Genomic DNA, 16,511 nt, shown 5'->3' on the forward strand with positions numbered 1-16,511 from the left:
TCAAAAAGTGGGTGGACGATCTAAACAAGCATATCTCCAAAGAAGACATACAGCAGGCGGCCAATAAACACAGGAAAAGATGCTCAATATTGTTCACCAGTAGAGAAATGCAAATGACTCATTTCTTAAGTATATGAATTTCACTCTAACCAATAATCAAGATATTAACACTTTAAGAAAATACATAACTTCATAAGGCTCAATTCTGAGTCATGTTAACACTTACCCAGTGGTTCCACCAATTGGTCAACCAGTCCCATTTTCTTTGCTCTGTCTGCACGAATGCCTCTACCAGTCAGCATCATGTCAAAAGCAGCAGGTATACCCACCTAACAGGCAAGCAAGGATTAGAGTAGAAGGGGAAAAATAACAGAGTGACAATTACAATTTACAAATCATACAACTGAGCAAAATAATTATTAAAATAAGAAAAGTCAAACCAGATTTTTATGCTATATATCAAATAATGAAATTTTATACACTGACACACATTCAGATAACTTTTAGTTTTAGAAACCTCCAGTTGAAGTGAAAATGTCTTTATATATCTTGTTTTAATTCAGTATGTAGTATTTCTGTCTTATGGATTGATAAAGTGGAGAAAAAAAAATTCATGTTTCCTAAAATTGTACAATTATGTCATTTTGAGTTTCTTCTCTATCATTTGTATAATATTTAAAATTCCTATACTGGAATTAGTAGAGACTTTGAGAAACTTCATCGTTTTGAAAACGTCTTTAGAAAGAATCTCAGACTTGGGATTTCCCTGGTAGCCCAGTGGTTAAGACTCTGCACTCTCAATCCATGCAGGGGGCCCATGTTCGATCCCTGGTAGAGGACAGAAATGCCCCTCGCTTCCAACTATAGCAAAAGAAACTCAGCTATATTTTTTACACACATATAAGCATATTCATTCTTTCAATAAATCCTCTTGACAATTTCTATGAAGAAATACACACTATTTATTATCAGAATGAATATCATAAGCTTTCCCATTTTTCTATGTCCAACTCACGTCAACTTCTCTCCAAAGAGCATTTCTGTGGAGTGCTGTTTTCCTGAAGAATCTATAGTGTCAGGGGCTATGAGGTTCAGGTGGTCCTCATATTTGATGTTAAGACTGCTCTGCAGCCTCCAGGTCTCACTGTCCTTCCCCTTCTTAATAATTCAAAAGCTGGATGGGCCCCTTTTGGTTTTATAGAATACAACAATGAGATTGTCCAGGGACTTCCCTGGTGGTCCATTGTTAAGACTCTGCACTTGCACTGTCGAGGGTTTGATCCCTGGTCAGGGAACTAAGATTCCACATGCTGTGCAGGCAAAAAAAAAACCCATCTGTCTCTTACAGTTATCATGAGATAAGATCCAAGGATCTGAAAAGCTGACAAGATCGTACTGCGCAGAGAAGGAACAAATTAAACTATAAGTTTCAGAAAGCAAGACATGTATGTTATTTATCTCTTCCCTTCTTTAGGGACTAACAAAGGCCCGTGATCAATCATCTTGATTAAGGAATTAAAAAAATAAACAGACATTGATCTCATATATTCATATTTTATTTGGTTTCTAAATTTTACCATGAGTACACATATAATACCTTCTGTACAAGAGGAAATAGATCAAATGGATATATAGGACTGAGACTCTCAAGTTCACATGGAAATCTTAAACTCACCATCTTGGGCAGCCTTTGTGTGGCTCCTGCTCCTGGTAAGATTCCCAGCAAGACCTCAGGGGAACCCAATACTGTTTTCTTATCTTTTGTTGCTAGTCTGTATTGGCATGAAATGGCAAGCTTCAAACAAATGAAGGAAAATTAGAATGTTAAAAAATGTAGTTTTATAGCATTTTAGGATATGTGAGGGTCTAAAAATTACTTATAAAGCAGGAATGTGCCACAGAATAAACTGAAATTCCTTAGGCTGGCATTTGATGCTTTCTACAATTTACCTTTCTGGCTTTCCTTCCTTTCTCTTCCCTAAGTTATTAAACTCTTTCAGGGCTGCAGACCCCCTTGAAAATCTGCTGAAAAGTATGGAAATTCTCAACAGAAAAATGCACATACAATTATATAGGTATCCCAGGTTTAGAAGCCCTATACCCTATAAAGACTCTTCAGTCAAGCAGGCCTACTTATGGTATCCTAATTTGGCTTGTTATCCTTGTCTTTGCTCACATCATGCCACATGCAGAATGTTTTGCCACAGTTTTCTGGTTAATCAAATTCTGCTTATCTTTTAGAACCAGATACAGCTTTCCTTAATTAATGCGTGAAAGTGTCTAGTATAGAACCCAGCACATGATAAATGTCCAAAAAACGTTCTTTTTTTTTTTCCCCTCCTTTTTTTCTAGATACTCGAGTCTGGTAAGTATCTCTTCTCTCAGACCTTATGTTATTTATCATCTTTACTACACACAAGAACACATGACATACACTATACGTTAACTGTCTCAACTAAAGTAGCTCAAGAGCGTGAACTTCTGAATTTTTGCCTTGCAAACTTGAACAAGGTTTTTTAGAATTGAAAGGGAACTTAGGGATCTAGTTCAACTCTTCTCAATTTATAAATGAAAACGTGCCACTCTGATTTGCTTGCTCAGTGCCATGAGACTAAGAACAAAAACCTATCCAGAAGTTTAATGACTCAGAAAAAGCTGACTTGCTCTCAAGAGCTTTTCTTAAGGCAAAATAGTGGCCAAAAGGTTTGCAGCTGGTGGATCCCAACAATGAGTTGGCCCGCGTCTCGATGACTCTGGAAGAAATCTGTACCTCAAGTCCTCCTCCTAAGCAGGATCCGTTGATGGCAGCCACGACAGGCTTTGTGGACTTCTCAAGTTTCTCAAACATTTTCTGTGCTTCTTGTGATATTTGCATTACCTCTTGAGAGGTAGTGCAAGCATTTAACATGCTGCAGTAAACATGAAAGCAGAGAACAGAAAAAAAGAAAACAAAGATAAAACTACAACACATTTTGTTCAGTACTTCATCCACCATATCCTTGCTGCTAAGTCGCTTCAGTCATGTCCAACTCTGTGCGACCCCACAGACGGCAGCCCACCAGGCTCCGCCATCCCTGGGATTCTCCAGGCAAGAATACTGGAGTGGGTTGCCATTTCCTTCTCCAGTGCATGAACAGGAAAAGTGAAAGTGAAGTCGCTCAGTCATGTCTGACTCTTAGCGACCCCATGGACTACAGCCTACCAGGCTCCTCCGTCCATGGGATTTTCCAGGCAAGAGTACTGGAGTGGGGTGCCATTGCCTTCTCCGACCATATCCTTATTGTACCATATATCAATATTTGGCAGCGAGTCTTCGAATACTCAGAAGTTTAAGGAGAATGATTTTGTCTCAGATAGCACTAATATCAGTGACATCATCTCTCTACAAAATTCAGGAAACATGAACAAAACATGGTGAATAATTTATATCTGCTTTGATGGCAAATCATTAGATTACAAAGCTCTGTGAGAAAAATCTTCTTCTTGTAAATATTTTCATGATCAGCTTAAACATTTTAATTATCAGGTAGCTTTCAGATTGAACATCAGTGGAAATGATAGAGAAAAAAGCTTCTCTTACAACAATGTTTCCTCAACATCCTTTAATTTCAGTTTGCTTCATTTGCTACTTAACTGTTTCCGAACACATTTAAGCTGTGGGTTTTTCATTTTTGATCAAAGATAACTGATTTCCTGTCATTTTGTGTGCTGGGAGTGGCTCAGCTAGCATCACAGAAGCTGCAAGTATTTTCCTAAGGATTTAGGGGGCTACTATTAGGAACATCAACGTCTTGCTAGGCTAAAAAACCAAGCCAAAAGAAAAAGTCTTTGATGTACATAACTCTGCTTTTTTCAAAATATAAACTTAAACAGAATATTTATAAATTTCTAATTACTGTACATAAACAAAGAAGAGTACACAATACTCAGTTCAGTTCAGTTGCTCAGTCGTGTCTGACTCTTTGCGACTCCATGAACCGCAGCACTCCAGGCCTCCCTGTCCATCACCAACTGCCGGAGTCTACCCAAACCCATGTCCATAGAGTCGGTGATGTCATCCAACCATCTCATCCCCTGCGTCCCCTTCTCCTCCTGCCCCCAGTCCTTCCAAGCATCAGGGTCTTTTCCAATGAGTCAACTTTTCGCATGAGGTGGCCAAAGTATTGGAGTTTCAGCTTCAACATCACTCTTTCCAATGAACACTCAGGACTGATCTCCTTTAGGATGGACTGGTTGGATCTCCTTGCAGTCCAAGGGACTCGCAAGAGTCTTCTCCAACACCACAGTTCAAAAGCATCAATTCTTTGGTGCTCAGCTTTCTTCACCGTCCAACTCTCACATCCATACATGACCACTGGAAAAACCATAGCCTTGACTAGACGGACCTTTGTTGGCAAAGTAATGTCTCTGCTTTTAAATATGCTGTCTAGGTTGGCCATAACCTTCCTTCCAAGGAGTAAGTGTCTTTTAATTTCATGGCTGCAATCACCATCAGCAGATTTTGGAGCCCCAAAAAATAAAGTCTGACTCTGTTTCCACTGTTTCCCCATCTATTTCCCATGAAGTAATGGGACCAGATGCCATGATCTTAGTTTTCTGAATGTTGAGCTTTAAGCCAACTTTTTCACTCTCCTCTTTCACTTTCATCAAGAGGCTCTTTAGTTCTTCACTTTCTGCCATAAGGGTGGTGTCATCTGCATATCTGAGGTTATTGATATTTCTCCCGGCAATCTTGATTCCAGCTTGTGTTTCCAGCTCAGCGTTTCTCATGAAATACTCTGCATATAAGTTAAATAAGCAGGGTGACAATATACAGCCTTGACATACTCCTTTTCCTATTTGGAACCAGTCTATTGTTCCATGTCCAGTTCTAACTGTTGCTTCCTGACCTGCATACAGGTTTCTCAAGAGACAGGTCAGACTGGTCTGGTATTCCCATCTCTTTCAGAATTTTCCACAGTTTATTGTGATCCACACAGTCAAAGGCTTTGGCATAGTCAATAAAGCAGAAATGGATGTTTTTCTGGAGCTCTCTTGCTTTTTCAATGATCCAGCAGATGTTGGCAATTGGATCTCTGGTTCCTCTGCCTTTTCTAAAACCAGCTTGAACATCTGGAAGTTCACGGTTCACATATTGCTGAAGCCTGGCTTGGAGAATTTTGAGAATTACTTTACTAGCGTGTGAGATGAGTGCAATTGTACAGTAGTTTGAGCATTCTTTGGCATTGCCTTTCTTTGGGATTGGAATGAAAACTGACCTTTTCCAGTCCTGTGGCCACTGCTGAGTTTTCCAGATTTGCTGGCATATTGAGTGCAGCACTTTCACAGCATCATCTTTTAGGATTTGAAATAGCTCAACTGGAATTCCATCACCTCCACTAGCTTTGTTCATAGTGATGCTTTCTAAGGACCACTTGACTTCACATTCCAGGATGTCTGGCTCTAGGTGAGTGATCATACCATTGTGATTATCTGGGTTGTGAAGATCTTTTTTGTATAGTTCTTCTGTGTATTCTTGCCACCTCTTAATATCTTCTGCTTCTGTTAGGTCCCTACCATTTCTGTCCTTTATCGAGCCCATCTTTGCATGAAATATTCCCTTGGTATCTCTAATTAAATACAAATTACTAAGCCAATAATGCTGGGTATCATCACCTAAACTACAAAGAATCATAAAACAAATATCTATTTTTTACAGAATTAACAACTGTCAACATTTTAACCCATTAAACAAACACTAAGATATCATCTCTCCTTATTTTTGCTTTAAAGTGTAAAAAAGTTATATATACATAGATTATATCATGAAAAAAAAAGAAAGAAAATATTAGCTGTATTTGTAAAGTACTCTCTGACCTCCTCAAGTTCTATCAGCTACTTCATTTACCCTGAAACATCCATTTTCACATACTTGCAGGACAGTCTTCAGACCAACTATGTATTTGTATCCATATATCCATAAATAATACAAAGAAGTATTTTATATGTTGTTTTAAAATGTTTATGTAAACTATATACTGTACCAAACATTCTGCAAGTTGCTTTGTTTTTTTAACTTAACATTATATTTTTGAGTTCTAACATTATGCTGTATATCTAGTTAGAGCCTTTGAATTGTTTTTGTAGCATTTTATCTTAAGACTATTTCACATTTACTTATCTATTTCCCTCATGACTGACATTTAGTTTGTTTCAAATTCTTCACTATCGTAAATTACACAGGACTGAACATCCTTATGCACGTATGGGTTCTTAAAAACAAAGGATAGGATTTCTCCAGCGTACATACCTAGAAGAGGTATCTCTTAATTATATGATACGTGTATTTTCAGTTTTACTAAATTTTATCAAATTGTTCTCCAAGGTGGCTATACCAATTTTCAGTCCTATTAGTAACAGTCAGAGTCAGACACGATGGAGTGACTTCACTTTCACTTTTCACTTTCATGCATTGGAGGAGGAAATGGCAACCCACTCCAGTGTTCTTGCCTGGAGAATCCCAGGGACGGGGGAGCCTGGTGGGCTGCTGTCTATGGGGTCGCACAGAGTCAGACACAACCGAAGCGACTTAGCAGTAGCAGTAGCAGCAGTAACACTCAACTTTCTCATTTTCCCAAGTCTTTGCTAACATAATATTTTCAAGCTTTTAAATGTTTGCTGGTCTGATAGAAAAAAAGGACATCTCATTGTTAGTTTAGTTTTATAGTAATGTTTTTATTCTATTCAAATACTACTCCTTGAACTACTTTCAACTTCTTTAAAGAAAGGCTGGATTCAGTCTTATAAGGTTTAAACAACAAGCCTCTCTTTATCAACTTTATTTATACTCATAAAAATAACACAAAAAGTAACTTTAAGAGAAAATTTACTTCTACTTTCTTTTCAAATGAGAAATGATAAGGCCTAAAAAGCATACCATTAGCCAAGGTAAAAGGTGATTTCAAATTTTCTGAAACTTACTTGAGATCGGCACCTGCAATGAAGCAGCCTGGCTTTGTTGAGATAAGGACGGCACTTCTGATCTGACTGCTAGACCAGACTTCATTCATTACTTCCATGAACTCTGAATGCAGTTCTTGACTTAGAGTATTCACCTGCCGAAGGGAAATACACATAAATCTAAGGGTTTAAATTTGAAGTAGTAGATGTACAAATCACCACCCAATGCTATTTTGATTACAGGAAATATATTTACCCAGGAGAAATATACTGTTAAAAGAAACAGGGAAATAAACAAACCAAGAAGCCAGCAGCTGTTTATCCAGGTGCTTTGGCCAATGCCTCCCTCTAAAAATAGTTCTCCTTAAAGGAGGAACTCATATTCCTAAGAGTTTGAATCATATGCAGGCTATAAAGTAAGTCTAGGAACATTTATCAGCATGGAAAAAAATGTGTATAATGTTAAGGGAAAAAAAGAATCAAAATTAGACAAATAGTATGATCTTAATTTTTAGAATACTGTTTGTTGAAACTGGATTAAATGTTAAAAGTGGTTATTTTGGGGTTTGGAGTATTAATTATTGTTATTTTCCTCTTAGTTGCTTTCAAATGTCCGACCATAGTCATTTATTATTTTTGTGTTCAGGAAAAATGCTTAACTTAGAAAATACTGAAAAAATACCGTAAGTCTGAATCACTGCTCAGTAAATGCCAACTTCACTCTAGGGAGGGGGACTGGCTCTTACTTTCCTTAATTTGTGTTAGTTGTTTATTGCTTGCATCTAGGTCCTCCTACTTCATTCAGGTCTCTGGTAACAAGATTTCTAAAACAGGAAATCTTTACAGCAACTTTAGGTGGGGGGAAAGCATGAGCTCCTCAAATAAAGCTTTTCTTGGCAAAAGATTAGATTAATGCTGCATGCTTTGTTGAAGTTGCCAAAAACAAATGAAGCTCCACTTTGAGTGGAGTTTGATTTCTGATAACATGAATTGCACCAAGTCATTCAAGGCACTCAGGAACCTTAATGACATTTAACTCAGTCAACTTACTATGAGTAATGACTCATGTCAGGCAGGTTAAGAAAGCTGATATAAGAACCTCATAGTTAAAGACAAGTAGGTCAATTTTAATTCTTATAAACAAAGCTTGCACTTGGCTTCTTATCTAATAAACCATCTTATAATTCTACAGTGTAACAGAAGGCATTTATTTTTTTTTACAGAGGCATTTATTAATCCTTGATGTTAATCTGACACCTTCAGTGAACTACAAAGAATTCTTAAACAAGGATGTCTGCTGCAGAAAACTGCATCCTGTGGGCAAGTTCTCAAACTCTAACTATCAAACCTGTAAGCTCATGTGACAAGATTAGCGCCAAATTGGTGGATATATTTCTCTGCCATTCAGGAATGTGTTAATGAATGCAGTGAGTAGAAGTAAACTGCAGTAAATTAAATTAGGTACCTTTGAATTGGGTGAGTTAATTCGGATAACTGCCACGTCCCCTTTGACTCCATAGTTAATATGAGTTCTTGCTAAAAAGAGAAGGAAAATTTATTTGTAAACATGTTCATGGCTAAATAAGTATAAAAAGCAATGAAAGCATGTCAGTGAGAAATCAAACTTACTCAGCAAAGCAGAGGACCTTGTAAAACTGCGGCAAATATAACCTGTAAGAAAAACGTATTTCACAATTAATTATTTTCAAAACAGAATTTCTATTTGTTGTTTGCTGTTCAGGTGCTAAGTCATGTCCAACTCTTTGCAACCTCCATGGACTGTAGCATGCCAGGCTCCTCTGTCCTCCACTATCCCCTGGAGTTTGTTCAAATTCATGAAATTCATGAATTTCTATAATACCTGCTACATATAACAAAGTTGGAGTTTACAACAACAAGAAAACCAAAATTAGAACAAAGTGTTCCAGATCATTATTGTGACTATTACTGTATCTTTTTTGTTTCAATTATCAGGTCATATAATTATCTGGATACTAAATGTGGTATTTGGAATAACAGCCTCTCAAGGATGTACATGTCCCCAGAAACTGAGTATGTTAGGTTATATAGCAAACGGAGATAAAGGATGCAAATGTAATGAAGGTGGCTAATTAGCTGACCTTAATACAGGGAGATTAGCCTGGATTATTCAGTTATACAGTGTAATTATAAAGGAGAAGAAAAAGGCAAAAGAACCAGAAGATGGCAGCATGAGAACCCACTCTGCTGGCTATGAAGAAGTCAAAAAATGCAGGCAGCTTCTGGAAGCTAGAAAAAGCAAGGAAACAGATTCTCCCTTAAGAGTGTCCACAATGAACTCAGCCCTGCCAATACCTCTGATTTCAGCCCAGTAAGACTCATTTCTGATGTCCATAACTGTAAGATCATAAATTTGTATCATTTCAGATGCTGTTTGTGGAAATCTAGGGCCACAATAGGAAACAAATACACTAAGGCAATAAGTAATCTATTGATACAGAGTAATCTATAATGTCAGTTCCAAATGCATTCCAAATATATCTCAAGTACATTCTCCAGCCAGGTCCTCTTGCCTTTTTATGGAGAGATGGGCTTTTCAGTGTCATGAAAAGTAAAATCAAGGCGCATCAGAGACTCCACGTGTCTCTCCATCCTGCAGTTCTTTAAAGGAGGGGAAGAGAAGGCACAGAAAAAAGCAGCTTTGTACTGCCTTAAAGGCCAAACGACACGCTGTTAAAAAAAGAAAACTGTAGATGGCACCAGAACCACAGTGGGGTGATCACCGGTTCTGTCTGCATTTTCTTCTTTAAGCAATCCAAATCAGTACTCCTAGGGCAAAGACAAAGGACCTGAGAGTCCCAAGACTTGCGTTCAACCATCAAGTTTATCATTCACTAGCTGTATGGCCATGTATAAGTCTCTTAGAGGATTTCAGTATTCTTACAAAGATAGAAGTGATGTAATGATTATAACACTACCTGTAAATCAAAGTGCTACACTAAAGTAAATTAAGACAGGAGAAGCCAGCCATCTCCTCAATCTCCAGTGCCTCTATTTCACTAATGATAAACTTCCTTTTGCTTTTCCATTATTTGCAATCTGTATCATCTGTATTTATCACTCTTCCTTCTTTATATCTGTATCATGGCTCCACAAAGCCTTATTTTGAGATTCTGTCTACAACAATCTTTCCCTTCCCTGCCCCAATTTTTATCTTTATTACTCACTGTTTGGTTCTCTAATCACTGCATCTGTAGCAGCTGTTTCCACCAAGAGCCTCTTGATGAAAGTGAAAGAGGAGAGTGAAAAAGTTGGCTTAAAGCTCAACGTTCAGAAAACTAAGATCATGGCATCTGGTCCCATCACTTCATGGGAAATAGATGGGGAAACAGTGGAAACAGTGTCAGACTTTATTTTTTTGGGTTCCAAAATCACTGCTGATGGTGATTGCAGCCATGAAATTAAAAGACTCTTACTCCTTGGAAGGAAAGTTATGACCAACCTAGACAGCATATTAAAAAGCAGAGGCATTACTTTGCCAACAAAGGTCCGTCTAGTCAAGGCTATGGTTTTTCCAGTGGTCATGTATGGATGTGAGAGTTGGATGGCGAAGAAAGCTGAGTGCCGAAGAATTGATGCTTTTGAACTGTGGTGTTGGAGAAGACTCTTGCGAGTCCCTTGGACTGCAAGGAGATCCAACCAGTCCATCCTAAAGGAGATCAGTCCTGGGTGTTCATTGGAAGGACTGATGTTGAAGCTGAAACTCCAATACTTTGGCCACCTGATGCAAAGAGCTGACTCATTGGAAAAGACCCTGATGCTGGGAAGGATTGGGGGCAGGAGGAGAAGGGGACGACAGAGGATGAGATGGCTGGATGGCATCACTGACTCAATAGACATGAGTTTGGGTAAACTCTGGGAGTTGGTGATGGACAGGGAAGCCTGGTGTGCTGCGATCCACGGGGTCGCAAAGAGTCGGACACAACTGAGTGACTGAACTGAACTGAAACTGCAGTCTCCTCCAACATCATCTCGGAGTCATTCATTGCACAATTCAAGTCTAGTGCAGTCTATCAGAACTGCTACAGGCACCCAGGGTGAGCAGCAAGTAAAAATCCCTGTCTCTGTGGAGAAGGTGAAAATAGGTTTGGCCTGAAAAGAGAGTTTGCCAATAAAGTAAACGTTGTATGGGAGGGGAGCCAGGTAACTGTAACCAGAACAACTGTAAATAGAATGTGAACAACTGTAACTAGAACAGGGTAAACTGAATTAGTAATTGTGAACTGATTAGGAATGCAGCGTGGGAGAGATGAGGTGGAAAGATAGACAAAAAACAAGAAACATAAATATGTTAGAAGATATGCACCTAACAAAAAAAAGGAAATAGAGCAGGTGGAAGGGCTTGGACATGGGTTATAATTCTGAAGACTAAATATTGGAGACAGCAGGTTTGTGCTCACTAACTTATAAATCATAAACTCTCACCCACTAACCTGCCTTTGCACCACCCCCTGTCACCCATAGAGACATACACAAAACCTCCTCTAAATCAAGAGACAAAAAAAGAGAAAAATCAGCAAATATACAACCATATCTGAATTGGAAAACAATTCCAAATCACAATAAACTAAATGAAGTCGAAATACAGGGTAGCTTTGCTTTTAAAATACAGCCTTACTCACTAACCTAACTAGGACAGCTTACTTCAGAGCAGCTGGGTGAACTTTCACCCATATTTCCCACGCCAGCAAAACAGAGAGAACCCTTTACTCTACTTTTTAATCATTTTAACTCCAGAAGATACCTACAAGACTAAGACTATAGCAGTGGAGATAGCTGGATTATGCTGACACATATTTCAAATATGAACGTGTTACTATGGTTGTAACAATCAACTGTTTTTCTCAATATCTAGTCCTGGTGAAGGGACAGGATTATGTAAGTAAGAGTCAAATTTAAATATACACCATCTGCTAAGATATCTGCCTTCAATTCATTTCCTGAGAAATTATTCTACCACTTATGTAATTAGGAATTTGGATTTAGAATAGGAGTGCGGGGCAGAGAATAAGAGTGGGAATTAAGATATTTTGGTCAAGATGTGATCTTCATTTGACAGTCATACTCAGAATTACAGCACTCATGCAGGAATGGGTTAAAACTTCAAGAAGTACAAATCTTGTGTGAAGATTTTTTTTTACAAATCAGTGTGAAGAATTTTAATCATCCATCATTAAATATCATAATCTCATTAAATGTCTGGCACTACCTAGGCACAGACTTTTAGTTAGTGTTAGTCTTTTCAGTCTAAATGGCAATCCAGGTGTGCAGGTAATTTTAAATTCACTTTCTAGGCCTTTTTTTTTTCAAAATTTATACATTGCTACTAAAAGGGGCAATAACTAATAAGTCATATTTTCTTTAAGAAATTTTAAATTAATTTTTATTAGAGTATAGTTGATTTATCAACACAATATTGTCTTAGTTTCTGATGTACAACAAAGTAAATCAGTTATACACATACATGTATCCACTCTTTTTTAGATTCTATTCCCATATAGGTCACTACAGAGTACTGAGTTCCCTGAGCTTTACAGCTGGTTCTTATTAGTTATTTGTTTTACATATAGTAGCGCGTGTATGTCAGTACCAATTCCCCAGTTAACCCCTCCCCCAGCCATATTTTCTTATAGGTTAAAACAGAATGCAAAATATAGATACAGATATGTGTATCTATATTTCTATACAAAAAATATAGAAAAACTAAGCTTGTAACTTTTTATCACACATGTAAGATGTAAAAATTTCTTTAAAAAAGTCTCATATAAAATCATAGTTCTTCAGGGTAGGGAATAGTTAATAATAGCTAATGTTTATTAATAATAATAGCACTTACTCCATGAAAAACTGCTTTACATCTAAAATACGCCCTTTAAACCTCACAAGGTGGTATTATTCCCCATTTCACAAATGAGAAAACAGACATAGAAATGACTTGCCCAAGGTCACCAAAGGGTAAGGTCACCAGTGGGTAAAAGGCAGAGCCAGATTGAAACTGAGAAGTCACACTCCAAATCTAATGTTTTTAATTGCATTACCTTAAAATCAATGAAAGGGAAGCTCAAATATATACATCTGATAATTTTAAAGTGTTAAGCCAAAAATGTGGAAAACCATCAAACTGTCAGGTAACATGACCAAATACTAACAGTAGGTATGTGGGTAGTAAGAGAAAGGGTGATTCTTTTTTTCTTAATCCTTTCCCCCAATCTTTGCAACATCTCAGTTTTCTGTAGTGTTATGACAGGTATGCACACACATACAGAGCAGTTCCGTGGAGACTAAAAACATTGATCGAAATAACAAAGCAGAAAAGGTTCAAACATTCAAAATTAGTCCCTTAGAGTAAAGGCACTCCTCTAAAAACAGCATACAGTGATTCAGAAGGAGGGAGGCATTTTATAAATCATGTTTCTAATTAAGTAACCGATATTAAGTACAACATGCAATAAAAAGTCACATTTCACTTTACAGATTTGAGACGGAAGGAAAATGCTTAATTTTCCACAAGCACCCACTTTAACTCTTTCACTGCCAATCTGAAGAGAAAAAGACAATACAGCAAATGCAAGCTAACTGGGTATAGTCAGAAACAAGGGTAGAAATAGTTGGTAAAATTATCTAACATCTTGTTCCTTAAGAAACAAGGTATCTGCATTTTTTTTTAAAGTGCTTCTTCTGGAAAGTTGCAGAATCTGCCTCTTGAAATTCTACATATTATACTTTCACACTGGAATTACTGGAGCTGCAAGAGTTGAGGTTCCTGTTGAAGTGTGGTAATAGGTAACATGGTTGTGAGGGAAAGGCGCAGGTAATGGCAATCATTCGCAAGGCTGGTTAATTTCATACAAGAAGGAAATAAGATGCTCCCCGTTACAGGCAAGGTGCAGTGCAGCACAAAGATGGGACAGATTGCACTGTCCTTGTCCTCTTAGTCCTCCCACTCCGGTAGGGACAGGTTCAAGGCCATCATTAAAGAAAGTAAGAGGAGACCTGTGGAAAATGCCAAACCGGGTGGACAGGACTCAGAGACGTTAGGGGTTACGAAGCCTGAAACCGCTGCAAGACTTAAAACGAGAGAGAAAATGTCAGTCGCTGCGCCAGGGAATGAGACCGCGTCTCAGAGCAGCATCACTCCCCCTCATCCAGGGCCGCGGCAGGGAGGCGGCAGCCATGGGGAGACGCGGCTCCTGGGTCTGCGCAGGAGTTCTGGCCCGTGACGGTGGGGTGCCCTCAACCAGGCCTCACCTGAGCAGCGGAGCGTCCTGGAGGCAGTAAAGCGGCTGAGGCTGCCAATTGCGCGAGAGGCCACCATCTTGAGCGGGAGTGGACGAAAGTGGAAAGCCCTTCAAGTGCGGGCAGCCGAATAGAGGACTTTTCTTCCTACAGCCTGCCCTTGGCCCGGCGTCCGACGTACTGCCTGACTGACACTCCGTGACTGAAACCCCGAGTTACCGCCGGCTCCTTAACCTTGCCCTTCGCTTCCAGCTAACGCCCTGTTAGCCGAAAAAAAGGACACTTTCTCCGAGGGGAAGGAAGAAAGCGCAGAGAGGAGGAGGACAGCCTTCCGGATTTTCCAGCCAGGCAGCCGGCGGGCAGCCCGGAAGGCCTGTGAGACCCGCGAAGGGTGTCTGGAAAGGGAGGCCCCGCCTCTTGGTCCCCGTCGGTTCCTGTCATTCGGGCCGGAGCCTTGCCTGCAGTTGGAGTCTGAGCCGACGAGACCTAAGGTGAGAAGGGGCGTGCGCTCGGCTACCGCCTGGCCTTTCTCCGGCGGGGTCCGCAGTTTCCCGCCTGCTACGCCTGTGCCCGCGGCCGCCTGGCCTCCACTCCCTGGGGGAGTAGAGCTCTAGGGAGCGGAAGGAAGTTTCTCAATCGGGGGTCTTCGGTACCAGTGCAGTTTGGGCAGTAATTTGGCCTAGCGTTCCGTCTGTAGCTTCGAGCAACGATGTCGCCGATGCCTTTTAATTTATCACCGCAAGTGAACGAACTTGTGTGTGTATGTCGGTTTAAAGCGCTGGCCTGTGTTGCAGTGGTGTTGTATCCCGTATTTTGCCTATAGGCAGGTCGGCGGCTATTGAGAATCGGAACAGGGCCAGGAGTTTATCCCTTTTATGCTTCCGAGGGTGGATCTCGGTCGTGTGGCTTTTCTGGGACTCGATTGTCGGAGGAACGGAGGCATTCCTGTGTCCGGCTCCGACAGCCAAGGCTCAAGATAATTTTCTAATCCAGAAGGGAACCGAAGATCATCTGGTCTTTCATCTCCTTCACTGCATCGGTGAAGCCCATGAATCAGAGTGAGTCAGTTAGCCCATGGCCACAGGTGGTAGCCTGTGTCTACTAACTGCTAGTCAAGAGCATTGCACTGCATGATAGTTGTTTTTGTGTTGAAGCGAGAGGCTTGAGCCCTGGAATAAATTAATTGATTCCAAAAAGTGATGTTGAGGACCCTCTAGGTCGTTGCACTGCCATCTCATTTAATCCTCAGGATCCCCAAATTGTTATTTACATTTTGTAGGTAAAGTTTGGGGGGCTTGGAGATTTATATAAATTATTTGCTAGATGGCAGAGCCAGATTCGGGCATAAATTTGTGCCACTGTTCACCAGATTGCCTGTTCCTCAGGAGAGGGAGAAAAAAGAGGCAGGGGGAAATGGCAGGGAAGTTGAGACTGAATTGAGGAGAATGGGAAGAAGAGAGGTTTCTGTTTAAAGCTGAAGTCAAACAGTGAGTCTTCCATCATTGTGAGCACATTAAGCAGAAACTGGATGAGCAGTGACCTCTTAATTTGCAAGAAAGGATTCTTGATGATCACCAAAGGCCCTCCATCTTATAAGGTTTTTACAATTTCGAATTCAGTGTAGTACTTATTGTTTAGATCAGGAATGGCAAACTTTTTCTGTAAAGGGCCAGGTAGTAAATAGTTTAGGCTTTATAACCCACATTGATCTCTGTCATATATTCTTTGTTTTATTTTGCTTTATAACTCTTTAAAAATGTGAAATCTATTATTAGCTAAAAGCCCATAGGTTGTAGTTTGCCATCCCCTGATTTAGGTCACCGTTTGACTCTGACTTTTTTGTTTCTTGTACTCTGAGTAAAATCATAAGCTCCATCAGGGACAGAAATGTTATTTTTCTCACTGTGGCTTTCATAAAGGGGAACTAAAGACCTTTATACCATCACCTACTGATACTAATAGCAAGCACAAGTATAACTCTTTATGGAGTATGAGTTTTAACCCTTTGTTTTCCATGTTACAAATGTTTTCTCTGAATCTATTGTTAGCCTTTTAACTTTATTTTAGTATCTTTTACTATATAGATATTTTAAATGCTTATTTAATCAGATTTTTTAGTTATTTCCCATTATGGCCTCTGGGTTTTATCCCATATGTTAGAAACCTTTCCCCATCTAAGATTGTAAAAATATTCTCTGATATTTTCTTGTAGCAGGTTAAAAAGTATATATTTAGATTAATCCATCTGTAATTTGTACTTATAGTGTGAGCTATGGAAATAATTTTTTTCCAAGTGG

At 39.3% G+C, this 16,511-nt stretch overlaps 2 protein-coding genes across 8 annotated transcripts in view; one reads left to right on the plus strand and one right to left on the minus strand.

The window, feature by feature from the left end:
* HADHA (hydroxyacyl-CoA dehydrogenase trifunctional multienzyme complex subunit alpha) overlaps positions 1-14,334 on the minus strand; it is a 40,640-nt gene extending 26,306 nt beyond the window's left edge. For both annotated transcript variants that reach the window (XR_014082734.1, XM_081592795.1), the window contains exons 1-7: positions 14,227-14,334; positions 8,569-8,610; positions 8,405-8,475; positions 6,961-7,094; positions 2,771-2,909; positions 1,676-1,795; positions 227-329 (exon numbers count right to left, since the gene is read on the minus strand). Coding sequence is in view for 1 of the 2 variants with exons in the window: in XM_081592795.1 (XP_081448921.1) it covers positions 227-329; positions 1,676-1,795; positions 2,771-2,909; positions 6,961-7,094; positions 8,405-8,475; positions 8,569-8,610; positions 14,227-14,293 (676 nt within the window). In the remaining variant the exon portion in view is untranslated. The remainder of the gene's footprint in view (positions 1-226; positions 330-1,675; positions 1,796-2,770; positions 2,910-6,960; positions 7,095-8,404; positions 8,476-8,568; positions 8,611-14,226) is intronic.
* The window catches only part of HADHB (hydroxyacyl-CoA dehydrogenase trifunctional multienzyme complex subunit beta), a 32,979-nt gene continuing 27,642 nt past the window's right edge, over positions 11,175-16,511 (plus strand). For 2 of the 6 annotated variants that reach the window (XM_081592798.1, XM_081592797.1), the window contains exons 1-2: positions 14,671-14,705; positions 15,038-15,272. In XM_081592798.1, the coding sequence (XP_081448924.1) occupies positions 15,263-15,272 (10 nt within the window). In that variant the 5' untranslated portion in view covers positions 14,671-14,705; positions 15,038-15,262. Of the gene's footprint in view, positions 11,367-14,670; positions 14,706-15,037; positions 15,273-16,511 lie in introns of those variants that run through there. The other 4 variants (XM_081592803.1, XM_081592800.1, XM_081592802.1 and 1 more) reach the window with 2 other exon arrangements.

The sequence above is a fragment of the Giraffa tippelskirchi genome, chromosome 4, assembly GCF_054371585.1.
Source record: "Giraffa tippelskirchi isolate mGirTip1 chromosome 4, T2T-mGirTip1v1.2.pri, whole genome shotgun sequence".
Classification (NCBI taxonomy): domain Eukaryota; kingdom Metazoa; phylum Chordata; class Mammalia; order Artiodactyla; family Giraffidae; genus Giraffa; species Giraffa tippelskirchi.